The 17,000-nt window shown below is 36.3% G+C and overlaps 1 protein-coding gene across 3 annotated transcripts in view; it reads right to left on the bottom strand.

The window, feature by feature from the left end:
* LOC105433408 (aquaporin homolog protein drip) overlaps positions 1 to 17,000 on the bottom strand; it is a 30,044-nt gene that overhangs the window by 3,903 nt on the left and 9,141 nt on the right. For all 3 annotated transcript variants that reach the window (XM_089083426.1, XM_089083425.1, XM_089083427.1), the window contains one exon: positions 11,994 to 12,181. In XM_089083426.1, the coding sequence (XP_088939552.1) occupies positions 11,994 to 12,181 (188 nt within the window). The remainder of the gene's footprint in view (positions 1 to 11,993; positions 12,182 to 17,000) is intronic.

Raw genomic sequence — 17,000 nt, 5'->3', positions numbered from 1 at the left:
TGCAGAGATCGCATGAACGATTCGAGACGATTTCAAGCACGTCCGACCTTCTCGTAGATAGCTAGATGAGTAGACGGTTTCTTTTTGCAGAAACATCTAAGATTATATTGTAAGAATATCTTAGTAAAAACGTCGAGCTATAACATGTTGTTTTTAAATCAATGCTATTAATAAAGTGAAAAATAACTGAAGTAGCCGAGCAAATGGTAAACAAAATTAATTACGTATCTCATTATAAATACAAAGTGTCTTGACATTTTTTATAATATAAGATCCTTTACAAGTCGAGGTGTAAACGTAATATAGATCTAGAACTACAGCCAATGTTTGATTCATAGTGGCGTTGCGTGTGGTCGCTAATCGATAACAGATGGTGGCCGCGATAGGTGAATGCGAGCCGATCTAATTCATATGCACAATTTGCGCGCACATTGTTTGTAAGCCAGCCTGTAAACTCACCTCGCAAATTGTCTGTAAATTTCCACGCGGATATCAGCATAAGCACTTTGCATTAATAATAACATCCTTCAAACACGATTATTGTACACGATATAAATATATATAATATCGCACGATAATAATATCGCATTAGTCTTAATGCATGCATAACAATCGATATTATACAAACAATATGTAATGAAATAGAACAATAAAAATTTCCACGCGAAAGACACGCCAATGGTCGTCTCGAAAACAGCGGTTGTTTTTTTTTTTTTTTTTTTTGCGTTTGCGCTGATCGAACGAACCAATTTACAAATAATGTATAATAAACTGGTGACGATTTAAGAAAAATTCCAAGACGTATAGAATAATTAACCCGGAATGTTCAAACACAGTATCTCTTTCTCGCGGACTCATCTCGATCATCTGGCGGAGACAGACTCCGCAGACTCCGCGGCGTCACCGGCGGACCCGTCTAGATCAGCCTGGCCCCGCCGGGGCCCGTTGGGATACGACACGGGCCCCGACGCACTGCGGCCCAGTTCTCATGCACGCCGGCAAGGTCTCGGCTTGCCGCGGGCGATCGGCACACATATGCGCCGACCACGATTATGCAACCGTTCTCTCTCTCTTCTCTTTTGTCCCTTTATCTTTCTCGATCCTCGATTCCCGTCAACGCTCGCTCATCGAGCCGCGATTTCCGACGATTCCGTCGATTCGCGAGGCGTCCCATCGAGATCACGAGCTCGCGAGGCGTCTGTGACAAAATTCGTTCAGCCAAAATTCGTCGACTAATCGTAAAATTGGTCTAATAAGATAGCGATCGGAAAAAATCGGAGAAAAAAACCGGAGAAGGCCCTGAAGCGGCCCGCTTTTAATTTTAACGAGATTCTCTCTTTAACGAAGGAGATTCCTCGATAAAAGATTTTGCGGCCGAGAATTGATTCGATTGAAGCGGGCGGGACTAAAAGTCAGAAGATGCAGACTCTTTTGTGTGGTCCCGAGAAACCGTGCGACATGGCCTTGCGAGTTGGTCAGATGAAATAAAAAATCCCCGGACCGTGTCGTTTTTACGGTTTTAATTGACACGTACTCGCGCGACGCATGTCCGTCCGGGCTCTAAGGAATATAATAAAGCATGTCGGGTTTAAAGCGCGCTCTAAAGGGGAAAGTTATGCCACTTTCCGCGACTCATCGGCCTTGTCTTTTTATTCGCAATGTTGTTCCGAGAAAAGTAATAAACGGACCCCCAACGCCCGCGAAATTCACGCGTATTTCGGCGGGCCTCGTTTTGCCGGGGCCCTGCGCGCCTATCTCGGCGATCACGAGGCCTTACGGGCCTCATATTTTTCAGCTAAATGCGACTGCCCAGAAGAGCTCACGCAGATCTTACATCCGTTAATCTCGAATTTTTAAATCTTCACTTTTGGCGAAGTTAAGTGAAAAATGTGGCAATCCTGTTTCAAATTTCTTTGGGATCATTCCGGCAGTCATTTCGAATCTCCAATTGCCGGGCCCTCGACAAGCCTGATGCGCGTGCGTTTGCGGTTTCTTTAATGCTTTTAAATTAGAGATCAAACGAAAAATAAAATTAATTTTCAGCATCCGTTCCGGTCCGGCGTATAGATTGTACGATCTCTGAATTGTCTCGCGGTTTCGCGCCCTCGGGGCCTTACGACCCATAGCCCGCGGTCATACGCCACGTCTGCAAAAGTGCGCAGGATCGGATTCAAAGGGGACAATATCGCGACAATATAAAGAATCCAACAAGATAAAAGATGAATGATATAAAAGAAAGAATAATAAAATAAAGAACAGAATACAAAGTGGTAAGCTTCACGCTCTCTCCTATTCAAAGAAAAATCGCTTCAGACGTAATTCAGGTTGAGTCCTGACATCTCTTCGTTTTTCACAAACATATAAATACTAAAACGTAATACAACAAAGTACGATAAAATAATGATGAAATAATGATGATCTTGTTATTAATCAAATCCACTTCTTATCGATGAAGTTTATCGCGGACTAAATAGAATAAATCCGAACCTGAAGATGCATGTTTACCATACACGTGCCGTGTTCCTTTTTCGCGCAAACGACCATGCACGTGTAACACACGTTGCTCAATTCGTACTTCGTCACGAATTAGAGGCGAGCAGGTGCAAGGATCGCGCGCCATGAAATTGTCCTAGAAATCGTCCGCAGAATACGATAGGCAAAGCTGATCGCCTTGAATCATTTTACTGCTCTCTCCGAGTGCGAATCATCTTTATTGTCATCCAGACGATAGCTGCCGAATTCGTAGTAAAATCACGGACTTTCGAAGTCACACGGTGGGAAAGTAGCGTTCCCGCAAGAGCTGCCTGACCTTTCCATGTTTAGCTTTACCCTTTTGAAACTGGACAGTAGCAAAATATTGCAGCATGATATTAGCGTGATATTAATTAATAATGACAAATCGATAATGTCGCGTTCGCTACCAGCATTACGTGCGCATGATCCATTCGCTTCTCGTTGCGTCGATTTAAGTCAAATGTCAAGATAAATTCGACCGTTAATATTTTTCTTCTTTCTTTGTTTCAATTTCATTCAAATCGCGAGCGCGATAAGTACCATGAAACCTAAGACAATAATAATAATAATAATAATAATAATAATAATAATAGCGAAGAGAGAAATGAGATTAAGATGTCGAGAAAGTGTTTCACGCCAATAACATGAGAAGGATCGAGATACAACATTAACGAGATGCGTGCAGCTTACAACGCAAATTACGCGTCTTTCCCTCTCTTTTTCTCTTCCTTTTTGAAACGGACCGTCATCGTCCGGCGACTCGTTCGAGCGTTAAATACGACTGCGCGCGAGCATTAAATAATGGGCCTCGCCGACGTATTGTCAGTAATTACCGTAAGGTGTCTGGCCCCGCCGTTCCGTTACAAATTTGTACACGTTGTCGGCAGCGCTCCAGCAGCGCGAAGGCGCAGGATCGGATCCGCAAACTCTTTGAGGAAGAAAGAAGAAAAGAAAGAGAAAGATTCTAATCTCAGTTTTTCTACTATATTACAATATATTATAATATGCTGCAATATTTAATTAATTGATTTAATTATTTCGACAACGACAAGTAGTAGAAATGAAATAATGCTTTAATAATTAATTAACAATCGTTAAATAAAAACAGAAATCTAAAGAATTTTTTTATCTTTTATTACTGCACTCGTCGAATTTATTTTTAACTACATGTGTCTATTCGAACACATTTTTCCTCTTAATTATACATGCAGATTCTAATTTTTTAAATTAATATACACTTCAGTGTTTTTCCGAATTATATAATTGCATGAGATGTAGCCATTGTGGAACACAATAAATATAACTATTGAAACATAATATATGATAAATTTATTCGACAAATTGTCGAATAAACGTTTTCTTTCTCTTTCTCTCGAATTTCTTCCAACAACATATTTGCGATTAAATAATTTAAAGATGCATATGGTTAGCGGGTATCAGATCCATCAATCTCTAAGATCCATCAATCTCTCCTTATCCTTTCTAGTACGGGCCTGCGTGTAGAGACGTAATTGGGCTGCGTGACGCACACAAGCTGCAAGGCGTAGGACAATGATCTTTTGCCTGTGGGCCTATGGGTTTGCGCAATGATGCTGCGTGCATGAGGGAGCGGCTCCTCTCGGGACTCAAAAAGGCCCCCAGCAAGATGACTCTAATATTTACCGAAGGATATGTCGTTCTTACCGCAAAAATCAGATTTTGTTTTAGATAAATCCTATTCTAAATGTTTCGCTCACGTATGCTCAATTGTAATTTTTATTTCCCATTTGTTAAATTTTTATGGACTCTTTATGGACTCTTTTCATTTTATATAAAATCTTGAACATGAATGACAAAAAAAATAATGAAGTATATACATATATGTACATAAAATGGTTAGGCGACAAAGGTTTGAAGACAAAAATTAATTATAATTTTCTTTTTCTTTTGTGTACATCTTCGTTTTCTTTTTCAATTATTTTAGTTTATTGTTTCTTCTAGATTTAAGGGGATAATTATGGGATAATTTGACTTTGTTTTTTGAGTATTAATATGAATTGAAATATTTTATTTAAAACTTCATAAATTTTCTCTCATACTGAAAGTCGTCGCAAGTAAAATTTTAAAAAATGTAGCGAATTGCCGAAAAAGAGTCGCAGAAAAATGACGTAAGACCGTAAGACCCAGGAGAAAATGAAGTATCGAAACTTAAAAGTGTCGAAAGCCTTGGCCCGGCTCTAAAATCAATATTGGCGGGCGAACACGAGTTTTATGCAAATTCTTCCGAAAGAAAACAATGCGGCGTGTCAGGCCACGTATTGCACAGAACTGGCGAGACAATTGCGAAAAGAGATAGAAATACAAAGCGAAAGATTAAAAATGTCTTTCAAACGTCAACGGATTGATTAGCGAAGAAATCGATGATGAATCTTGAGAAAGTGAGAGACGATCATTAATTTGACACCACACGACGAATACGTAAAATGCAAGAATCATTTCCCGTCGCTCTTTTATCTCGCTCCTGAAATATACCTAAGATAATGGCAAAGATATTTTCTACTCATGCTAAATTTAAATTCATACCATTACGCAATCCAGATGCTTATCATCGGCGCGTGCGTAATTGATAAGACACTCCCTTATGATTTCTAAAAAAAAGGACCCTTTTACTTCAACTAATTACGCTCATTTAATTTTCTCGCTTATTAATCTAATTAGATTGATCGCTAATCAAATTAAAATTCAATTTTAATCAAGCGGACTTGATTAGGATGAACATCAATTAACTGAGTGAGACGTAATTTAATCCGGTGTTGACACCGCCCTAAAATAATAAGCACATGGCTAGGCTAACAAAAAATATTTTCAATTACGGGATCTTAATTAATATCTTTATCTTCTTATCAAAGTTATTGAAAAATTATTTATTCATATATATATATATATATATATATGGAATACTTAAGAGAAAGTGCACTTTTAAAAAATTCATTTTCGCTAAAACTAACAAGTGCGTTAATTCAATGCGTGTCGATTATGCGTGTGACAGCAGAATGGATAACATTTTAGACTATAGCTTTAATCATCGAGATGTTCGACCATTGAGACGTTTAATGAAGCCGGCCAAGAATCCCCCCCCCTCCGATCGCCTCTCTAATTAGTCCAGGCGCTTCTAGGATTTCTCTCCTCTCGTTTGACGATCAACGTCTCCCGATGATGTTCGCTGCTGTTGCATCTCACGTTGCGCAAGAGCACGTTGGCTGCTCTCGCTCTCTTCTCGCCTCGCGCGCGATCTCTCGGCCTACTGAAGAGCCGCGCATTTGCGTATAATGCGGGGCGAGATGCGTGCGATTTGCATTCGGAGAACAGGATCGGCTGTGACTTTGCAGATCTGCGGTCTCTCCCTTCCCCCCTTCCCTCTCTCACGCACCTTCTCCCATTCCGCGCTCTTCCCGTTCCCCTCGTTCTCTCTCGCTCTCTTCGTCCTTCTCCCCTTGCACGAGATGTTCCTTTCTTTCTTTCTTTTTTTTTTCAATATCACCATCCTTAGCTGGCTCGCACGTCAAAAAAAAAAAAAAAGACAGAATGCAGGATGAGGAATGGTCGAACCGCACGAAGTTGCAAATGCACAAGGGGATTTTAATAATAACGTTTGCGCAAGCTCGATTTGCGAGCTGCTCTTTATTCCCTCTCGCGACAATTTTCTTGACATGTGCACAAATTTCTTGAATTATGAATCGGTATATCGATTGTCAAAATTTTCAAAATAAGATTTTAGTTTTTTCTGATCAATGTTGACTCAACTAAATCATTATTAGTGAGCTGCATTTATTAGAATTACACAAATATGAAACATTTTTCTATAAAGAAAATTTGAAAAGAAAACTTCGAGATTTAAGATAATATTTAGTAAAAAATTTATATAATTTATAATTGTATAATTAGATCTAATTAGAAAAAGAATAAAAATATTCTAATCAAAATTGTAATTAAAATCAGATTTCAATTAAATTAAATTGGAGTATCTTGAAGAAAGTTCTAACAGCCAGAAAAAATAAATATTTAAACAATTTGTTCGATTAAATTTTAGTAAATTTAAATAAGACAAATAAATTAAAAATTTTAGGAACGTCGGATAATTTCAAATGACAAAGAAGGAAAAAAAGAACGAACATCGCCGGCGACGCAAGATTGCACGATTTTAATCGCGGCGAATTGTTGGTTTCGCAAGCTAATGAAAAGTGCGACGTGCACGACGTCCATCGTGCTTTTTGCCGGGCCTTCATGTCGGCAACACCCGTGTCGCGTGGAAGAATACACGTTTCACGAGCACATATTAATCTCTAAAAAAATATTAGCATACTCACGAACTATGTTATTTACGATCCATTATAACATAAAAATTATTACCCAAGCAAAAAATCTAGACAAAAAAGGGAAGGACCATCGTTGCTTCCAGTCGTTTATTAATAAACCTTATATAAATAATTAAATAAATTTTTCTCCATATATGCAAATCACAAATGTTTTTTAAATTACGTTGAATTTTAATTTAATGTTAATGTTATATAAAAGGTAATATTTAATATTTTTCAGCCCAAGTTCTATTAAAAATATTAAATTACACGTTTCTATTAAATTTTATATATTTTGTAAAAACGTAATTGTTAGTTATTAATTATTAGTTATTAATTATTTTAATTCTTAAATAATCAATATACTCCTTTAATCGCATAACAAGCCTGTACTGTATTGATGCAACCGGTATGCTATGAGAACGTCTCTCATCGTGCACCAGATCCACGGTAATTATCTCTCTATCTCAATTATTTCATCTAAATAAACATGCGAGCTCTCTCCAATATTTTTTCAACGCTCATAACGCGTCGTTTGTCCAAGTTTCTCTCTTTCTCTATTTACTACTAAGGGAAAAGCCACTTAAGTTTCTCCATCAATAGCAGCCTTATTGAACGGCGATCGGTCGGTGCACAGCGCACTTGTATAAATTATAATTTTTATATTCCGCGATGGAAAGACAACCGCGACCTATAAATAATACCGCGACTATGCAATTGTCATTAACGCGTTTGTTCCTCAACACTCACTTTGCCGGCTGTGCAAAGCGATTGGTATAACGAGCAAACAAGCCTCGATCGCTAATATCGGAGACAATATCGTCTATTAGAGCGAAAGAGACGTTTGGCATTCAATTTCTTTACTGAATGGAGCTGTCGGATCGAGAACGTGTCTAAGATCTCGAGCGGAGAATTTTCGATTGAGTCGCCATTTGAAGGAGGCGACGCGTGGCTAAACGATGCTGTAAGACGATTATGATACGATATTGAGATATAATTGGATGTCGGAGTTGGCAGAATGGGAGATATCATTTTAATTCTAGAGACCAGATCATTGATATGTCAGAAACTTATAAAGATACAAATTGTTGTGCGGAAAGAGATGTGTAATGCGCATAGAAATATAAATAAAAAAGTGTAGATAATTCTTTACTAGAAAATGATACTGCAAAATAAGATATTGCGAAATTTTTGTTCTATAATTTTGAGGTAAATTCACCGTTGTTAGGTTGTTATTAGGAGAAATGAGAAATTTTAATCTTTTCATTTCAAAAGTATTAAAACGCTAAGTTTTAAAGGGGCAATAAAATATAAAATCAACTTTATCAAGAAATATCTAGGAAATTTTATAAGAATATCTAAATTTAAAAAAAAGATGTATAAAGAGAGAAGACTATATAATCAGTAAAAGTAATAATGTAAACGTAAACGCATAATTAAAAAAAGAATAGATTTTTAAATCTCTATCGTCCTTCAATCGTTGCTCTCGATTAAAAATCGATAGACGATGCAACGATCAATCTGACTAGTTCGAATCTCATTATCTACCTCTCTCCTTCTCTCTTTTAAAGAATAGAAAAAGAACTCGCTGAGCGATTTTTAGAGCACCGTGTAGTCACATCCGTGCCGCAGGCTTCGGAAAGTAAAGTATCAAAAGGGCGACGCACAGGCGGAATAATAGTGGAACGCTAGTCTCTCGGGTTCCAGCTCAGGAGCTCTCGAGTAGGTTGTAAGAAGCCCCCAGGGTACGGTTGCACCATCTCCGGACGAAGTTAGACCCCCTTGGGCGAACCGGCGGCCTTATTTACCCTTCCACCATGCGGGGTCCGGGCAGCCCACACATGCATCCGCGTGCGTCAATTAAAACGTCGCCGCTAAACTGAAGTTCACGATCCTTTCACGAGAGGCACAGATTGACGGTGGAAAACAGATCGTACATGGGGAAAAATGATCAACACAGCGGACGATCGATGGTTTCGATTAAGAAAAACCGGTCCCAAAACGAGATTAAATTTGCATCCATCAGCACGATAAGTTATATCAAATGAATCTAAGAAAATTATTACTTTGCTCATGATTTATACATACTATAATAATTTTAATTGTTTTATATTATTTAATTATGCAGTAATTATTTAGTAACATATTTAATTATAATTTAATTTTTTATCGTAATTTATAAGAGACGTATTGTTTTTTTAAATTTTTCCTCGGAGAAAGGAACTGAGCGAATTAAAGAGAAAATTATCTTTATTATGCTTTATTATGCTTATTATTATGCATTGGTTTATATTTATTAATACAAGTGCTAATTAGAAATCATTTTACTCCTTTACCTTTGTTTTCGCTATATTCACGAATGAAATTTGTTAGATCATCCCATTTGGGACAACAATTTATCGTAAGCTTCCCACGCCTGATTACAATCATCCGAAATATTCGAGTCAGTCAACGAGGTGACCATTCATCTTCTGTGATCACGTCGCGTGGATTTTGATTGATACAAAGGAGGCCGCTCGAGTGCTCTTCACGAATCGACCGGCGGCCGTTCGCCGAAAGTTCGCGTGTCGACAGAGCAGTGTGCTATAAATTGTTTCGAGGACGAGGTCAGCTCGCGAATTCGAAAGGACGAGCGCGATTTAAGGATAATCTTCCCCCATTTTTTCTCGTCTATTAATCCGTCTCAATGAGAGATGATTCTTTCTTGTCGTGCAATCGCAAGATTCATTCAGGTGGAAATGCATGGAATTTATGAAAAATTGGTTGCAAACAGTAGCGAAATCCGAAACTCTCGACTCTTCTAAGTCTTTCATTTTTGGCAAACCATAAAAATAGAAAAAAAGTATCTGAGTATCTTCGTTAGTGTTATTTTAATTATTATTACTATTGTTATATGATAACATGTTATATTATAAATCCTTTTATTATAATATTTAATTATTAATCTTCTTCTTTTTGTCTTCTTAATATCGCATATAATATATGTATTTTTTCTTTTGTTCTTAACTCGACATACATAACAAGATGTATAAAAAGAAAAGAATTGAAATGACAAAACAATTGATATAATGAGCAAAAGATGTTAGATGCATGAGATGGAAAAGAAAAATTTTAATTGAGGAAAATGACTCTTGAATGAGGAACGGCCATTTCGCAATATCGTAATGAGATATTCCAGATGATCGCTACCGATAAGAATTAATCATGCGTAATATTACGGACGAGCATATCCTCCACGATGTCCAAGCAAGAGAGAAAGAGAGAGAGAGAGAGAGAGAGAGAGAGAGAGAGAAGTATCGGTCTTCTATCTCGATCGAAACGCGATTAAAGATTACCTCGTTCCGTCGGTGATTATCTTATCTTCTTTTCTCTTTAAATCTTTGCAGAACGATGATTTAGATTTGGATCGCATACTTTACATAAGCAGATTAGCGCAAGAATGACCAAAATATCCATGATTTTTTTCATGAAGAAAATTTACGATCCAACATCAATCTAGTGCCTAATTTTCTCCTTATTTTTTAATATTACTTGCATATTAACATTAAAAATACACTACTAATAATAAATTACGCTTTAAAATTACAATGTAGTAAACCTCTTGAAAAAAATCGATTCATGGGACGAGAGTAAGAGTGACTAGACAAACGAGTCGCAAAATTTAAGCGAGGTGAATGGAATCCCCACTTTGGAGTGCTTGACATACAGGGCGTTAAAAAAAGCATGTGTCATAACTTGCATATACATAATACAAAATGAAATTAATTTTAAGGATTGTAAGAGAATTAATAATTAATATGATCAATAAATAATTAATTTTACGTAAATCTTATTATAAACAAAAACATAAATAAAGTTTTGTTTTTGTTATTTACATGAAAGATATGCTTCAAGTTTTTGTGAAATTAATTAAATTTGCTGTTATAAATCTACTCTATATTCATAATGTTTTTTTTAAAAGCGCATCTTCGATCATTCAGCAAACATTCAACATAATCATGATCGATATGGCTCATTTGGCAGCGGAAAAAGCAGGTTTTTGTGAATTCTACAAAAAAAATAAAGATATGTGAATTAATTATTAATCGTGACGTGATGATACGTGTTTATTTCGTGTCTTTCTGTTAAATGCAAATTTCCGAGCGGACTTGAAATGTCGTCGTAAGAACTAATACTACTTTTGCTTTGGTATTTTTAGACTTCTCCTATACGCTGTGCGAAATTTCTTCAGTTTATAAATTTATTGTAAAATTATCCTCTTTTGTACTTTCTACAAAGAAATGTATTTTTTGCAAATTGTATTTTGCAATGCGAATTAATTGAGAGGTCCGAACCATAATTAATGAAGATTGCTTTCAGACATTTTTGCTTAAGATGCTTAAAGAAGCTACCAGACATACATCTATTTCTTTAATAACGATTTTATTTAACTCAAATTTGATTACATATAACGTATGAATTGATTATTTTAATTGATAAAATCACGTGTTTCTTTGTAAGAACAAAAAATCGGAAAAAGCAGAAAATATTTGAGGAGACTAACTTAAAGAAGGTCGAGGCATATGTGTACATACATGAACACATTTTTTACGACTAAAAGAATTCGCAGAGTATAATGGACGAACGAATCTGCGTTCTTATATATTTTTATTACAATTTTCTAATGTCTTTTATGTATGAATTTGTATTTATTTTGACGGAAATACTCAAACGATGAAGGAAGAATAAAATAAGAAGTCAAAAAGAATTCTGTCTATACAGAATCTTTACTTTTTAAGAGCAGAAATATTTTTAAATCTTATCGATTTTTATCGTGAGATATTTATGAAGCTACTCGTTACAAATAATTTATCTTTACGTTTATGTTATCACATTATGACTAAAATTAAAATCTGATTTATATCTTAGACTTATTATTGAATATTAAATTATAATTAAATTATAGATAAATGAATAAATGAATTTACATAAAAAATTTCTAAGTGCATAACTGTTTGAGTTCGAAATCTTTCAATTGGGAATTGGGAATATTAAATTTAGAACCTCTCTTGTTTATCCGGAGTTTGTATTTTTGTATTTTTATTTTCATTATTAATTTCTTCTATGAAATGTTTGTTTTTTATAGTGAGGACAATGGTGACTCACCTGCGCCAAACTTGCCACTGCGAGGCCGAAGGTAAATGCGATGTGCAAGACATTCGGCGACGTTGCCCACGTGATGCAGGAAGCACAGCCTATGAGAACGAGCAGAAATGTGCCCAGAACCTCGGCGAACAGCATCACCAGGAAGTCGAGCTTGGTGACCTCTTCCAGGCCAACGAATTCCTTCATGCCTGCGAAGGAAAATCAAAGAATCAGATCCAATATGCGATCCGAACCATTTCCCGAAGAACTTGAAAGAAAGAACTTGAAGAAATTAATCTACGTCTAACTTTCGTAACTTCAATTTTCGCAACGATGGTATAATCTGCTCGGTTAAGAAAATTAACTCTCATCCAATTTCACAACGCGTGCTTCTTGCGTTCTGTACCTAAGACCAGCGAGAGAAAGATAAAAAGAAATAAAATTAAGTGTAACATAATTTGAACAAGCAGATTTATCTGGATTGCAAGATAATAAAAATGTTAGTAGTCTATTTACAAAGATTGTAAATTTATTGTCTCTTTAAAAGTAGATTATACTTTATTAATTTATAGCTTATTATTTACACTGTAAAGCATTAATTTTCAGTCTATTAAATTTATTACATTTTCTGTTAACTTAAATGTTTTTGTTAATCATTTCTTATTAAGTGTGATTTTCTTATTCAATATTTGTTTATTATTATTATAATTTCATCTATTATAACAGTAGTTTAAATAAGTACAAGTAAAAAGAGATGATGAGCGAATAACTAAGGAGAAACTAATAAATTCTTATCATATCTTTATCAAGATATCAAACGTAAGAAACATATGTTTAATCGTTTGTTAAAATGCAATGGAGTGGATTACACAATTGTGATTGAAAGGCGTGATTAAGACGTCCGCGATAAAGCGTTCGAATGTGTTTGATATTAATTAAAGATGAAAGTTAAGACATGTTCGATGTACTATCGCGAGGAATTTCCCGAAATATCTTTGGACGTCAAACTACTTTTAAGTAGGTCGTTCATTGCGAAACAATATTCGTCCGCGAGTGATAATTCCGCAAATATTAATTATTAAATATTAGCATACTTTTAACTCGTTGATTTATAAAATACATTTACATTTTTAACAGCTTAATCTAATGCAATTTGTATTTTTGAATTTTTCGCATATATCTTTACATTTTATTATTATTATATTGTATTATTATATTTTTGTTGCATATATAGTATCTCAATAAATTTCATTAACATTCAATTTCTTACTTGATTTGATTGTTAATTTTATATATTTAATCATGTTTTTGAGATATAAAAAGTTTATAGCAGTTTTCAATTTTTAACATTTAAAAGTTCTTTAATTTATTTTTAAGATTTGTTATTTTCTGTCTAATTCTCTGTCTAATCTTTTAGAAGACTAAAGGCACGAATTAAATTTTCAATGGGGGTACGTTTTAAGTTAAAAGAAGAAAAAAACCGCAAATGAGAAATGTAACCATTTTTTCGTCTTGTATATCGGTTGTGTTTCGGATTACGATGACAAAAGATCGTGCGCGGTTTGCCTGAATAATTTACTATCTAGCTAGCAAACGACGCATATCTTGGTTTACATGCATCGTCATGAATGCTACCTTGAATCTCTACGTTCTTGCACGTAACATTATCATTGATCGACTACTTCCTCTTTTTTATACGGCACGTTCGAGATAAAAATCCAACCGTAAAGAGTTGATAAAAAAACCATCTAATATGTAAACTATTCCTTAAGACGCATTTGAGCTTCATTCTTGAACTTATTAATATATTTTTACAAGCAACGTAATAAATAAATTTATAATTGTAACATTTATTTTGTTTACGTTTTATCTATGGGCACAAAAATCGGCACTGAATTCTTCAAGTCACCAATTTATAATGTAAATAATTTTCTATTATTTAACTTTATTTAACAAAATCCTATTTCTTCTTGATTAAACTTAAGAACCTAATCATAGATGTTTTTAAAAATAAAATACACCTGTAAGATAAATGATAGATCTTTTGAAATCATCCATGTGTGTTATAACAAAATCAAATATATAAGTCTAATTATATAAGAAAGAAAAATAAATTAAGCGATCAAGTTCACATAGCACAGTCCTATTTCCTCAATCGCAATTCTCGATGTGACACGTTCGATATAAAAAACATTTTGCAAGAACATCAACATGTTAACGCAACTCAAAGCTTTTTCTCCTCCTCCTCATCTCACATACCTTTCCACGGTTTGCTCATGATCACCCCGATAAGAGATCGCTCTTCGACCACTCGCGGTCCACCACTTCGGATCTTCCCCTAAATCTCCCCGGGAGAAAATCGACGTTCTCCACAACGAGGACAACGAGTTCCTCCTATTCCTCTCAATTTCCTTCCTCCAGACAGGAACCTCCTCCTCGTATTCTTTTCACCGATCCTCGACGATAGCGACGTGTTCGTTTCGCACGACGTGGGGGGAGGGAAACTTGGAGAACACCCCGAAGAGCATGAAGAGCCGGTGGACCGCACTTCCTCACTCGCTATTCCGCGAGTGGTGCACACCACGTGAGAGTTTCTGGGCGACGTGCGCGAGTTTCGCCTTCATATATCGCTTGCGTTCGCCGACCGGCGGCGCGGGTCCTCCCTCTCCCCGAAGCGGCGCGCGCGCTTGAAGGCCCCTCTTATCTCCTCTTCCTCTGGGGCCCCCAGCCCCCCAGCCAAGCCTGCTGTCGATCCGCGTCCGTTCGAAATCTTATTGAGGAAGGAAGAGAAGAGGAGAAGCACGTAGTTTGCACAATACGGGATACGACCAACAACCATGTCGATCCTGTCATTCTGAATCAGTCAGGATCCACGGCGTGTGCCCTTGACACGCGGCCAAGAGATCTTACGTTACGATTAAGTTACGGATTAAGTTACGATATTAAAAAAGTTTTTTATGAAAGTCAGCGTAGCTCTTTGCGAATTAAATTGGAATAATTGCCGAGATAGATTAAGTAGAGGTAATCAAGTCTTAGATGATTTAATAAAATTTTGCGAAAGGGTTCATTTAATAAATTATAATGTAAGATTCAACGGCAGTTCGCATAATTGTTTAATTTAAATTATAAATGTTAAGCTTTGCATTTCTTTATCCTCGAAGAAAGCTCTTATATGTAATATTCCAAATTTACATGTAAGATTTTTTTTTAATTACATATTCCTTCCGATAAAAAAATATCCTGTGTGAATGTTCATTTGTAACGTTCTTCAACATCATCGTTGTTTACAGTCCAAATGCCGTTTCTGCATTCCGAGTTAACTGAACGCATCTATTTGCTCTTTCGATTAATTGCCATATAATGGGGAAGCCGCGACGAAACAATAACTGGAACAATAACTTAAGGAAATGTGCAGCTAAGTCCGCTAAATGTCACGTGTAAACGTTTAGCGCGTGTGACGCACGTGCGTTACGCACGATGAGGTAACGACGCGTCGCGTCGCGTCGCGTCGCGTCGCGTCGCGTCGCCTTGCGCGCGCGTATGCAGCACCATTCATGAATTCGCAAACCTGATTTAGCAGATAGATGACCTTTAACGGACAACATATGCACATTAATTTGCAATTTACACTCTTATATAATTATGCGTTAAAATTATGATCGTGGGATCTATACAAAATACGTTCGGCGAGCAACTTCCTGTCTGCTTCCACCTTGAATTCCGCACTCCGGCGATTTTACACGTAATTTAATTATTTATTACTTAATTTGTTTATTTAAGGTAACGATCTTTTATTTATTTATCTATTGAAATCGCATCGACTATAGCCGAAAACGGACAGTTAGTGAATAATTTGAAAAGTAAAGGATATATAGGTAATGCTAATCTGAAAAGGTAAAATAAAATGTATAAAAAAATATTATTAACAGAAATGGCGAATTGATGCGCGTTTTAATGCATTAAGATATGCAAAGTGGAGAAGGTCGACGCGAATAGCGGAAATCCAGCGATTTTGTAAACCAGTTTACACGTGTTTTAAGCCTGTGTGATATGAATTAATAAGTCGGTTTGTACGTTTTATTTTTAAGTCCCGTTCGTATTTGCGAATTTATGGATGGTACTGTGTGTCAGTGAACCGTTCAAGTTGGTTTCGGGCTCCCTCTCTCTTTTCTCGCTTTCGTTTTCGCCACCGGATGAAGAGTTGCGCGCTTTTACGAGACGTTTAACGTCCGTGCGTGGGCGTGAGAGGCGATCTCTTTCGTTACAAAAATTCAATTCAACGTGACGTGCATTAAGTCAATAAGGCGCTCGGCAACACAAAGAACACCTGCGAATTTTTTAAAGCCTCGGTTAATTCGGAACGAAGAAAAAATAAACATAATCGAGTGTATCAAAAGTCGGAACGTGCGTCACATTTTTGTCGCACCATGTTCTTTTTTTATTTGCAATGTAAATATTACGAAAGAACGAGCTTCAAAATTTTTCAAAGAGCTGACAAACCATAAATTTAAAACCATAAATTTTGAAGAAATCCATTAACCTAATAAATAAATAAAGCCATTTTTCCGTATCCATGATACGTTAATAATTAATAATTTGCCAAATAAATTAATTCGATTCGCACATTCCCACTCAATTAATTAAACAAAATTCTATTAACTCTTTATTCTCCAAATTAATTCTATTACTTAAATTCTATTACTTAAATTAAAATCCTTTCGCTTCTCTTAATCTTTACGGTCCCCCCGCTGAGAAAATAATGGTATGCACGTATGTTTTTTTTATCTCAACGTTATCAGTGTTTATCGACGCTACTCGCGAGGCAGATAAACATTGTGCTATCGGAGGAAAGGAAGGTCCTCGGCTCCCTCGTCGGAAACCATGCGACCGCAACAGATAGTAATTAAACGGCATTAATTGGGTCGTTACGCGGCGACAAAGCTACTCCGCAGTAAATAACTTCCGCAATTAGCGCCGCCGCCGCCGCCGCCGCCGCCGCCGCCGCTGCTGCTGCACTCGCGTTGCATT

The sequence above is a fragment of the Pogonomyrmex barbatus genome, unplaced genomic scaffold (assembly GCF_055798465.1).
Source record: "Pogonomyrmex barbatus isolate J1 unplaced genomic scaffold, ASM5579846v1 scaffold7, whole genome shotgun sequence".
NCBI lineage: Eukaryota > Metazoa > Arthropoda > Insecta > Hymenoptera > Formicidae > Pogonomyrmex > Pogonomyrmex barbatus.
Note: the sequence above shows the minus strand (reverse complement) of the source record. Positions and strands in the feature narration are given on the sequence as shown.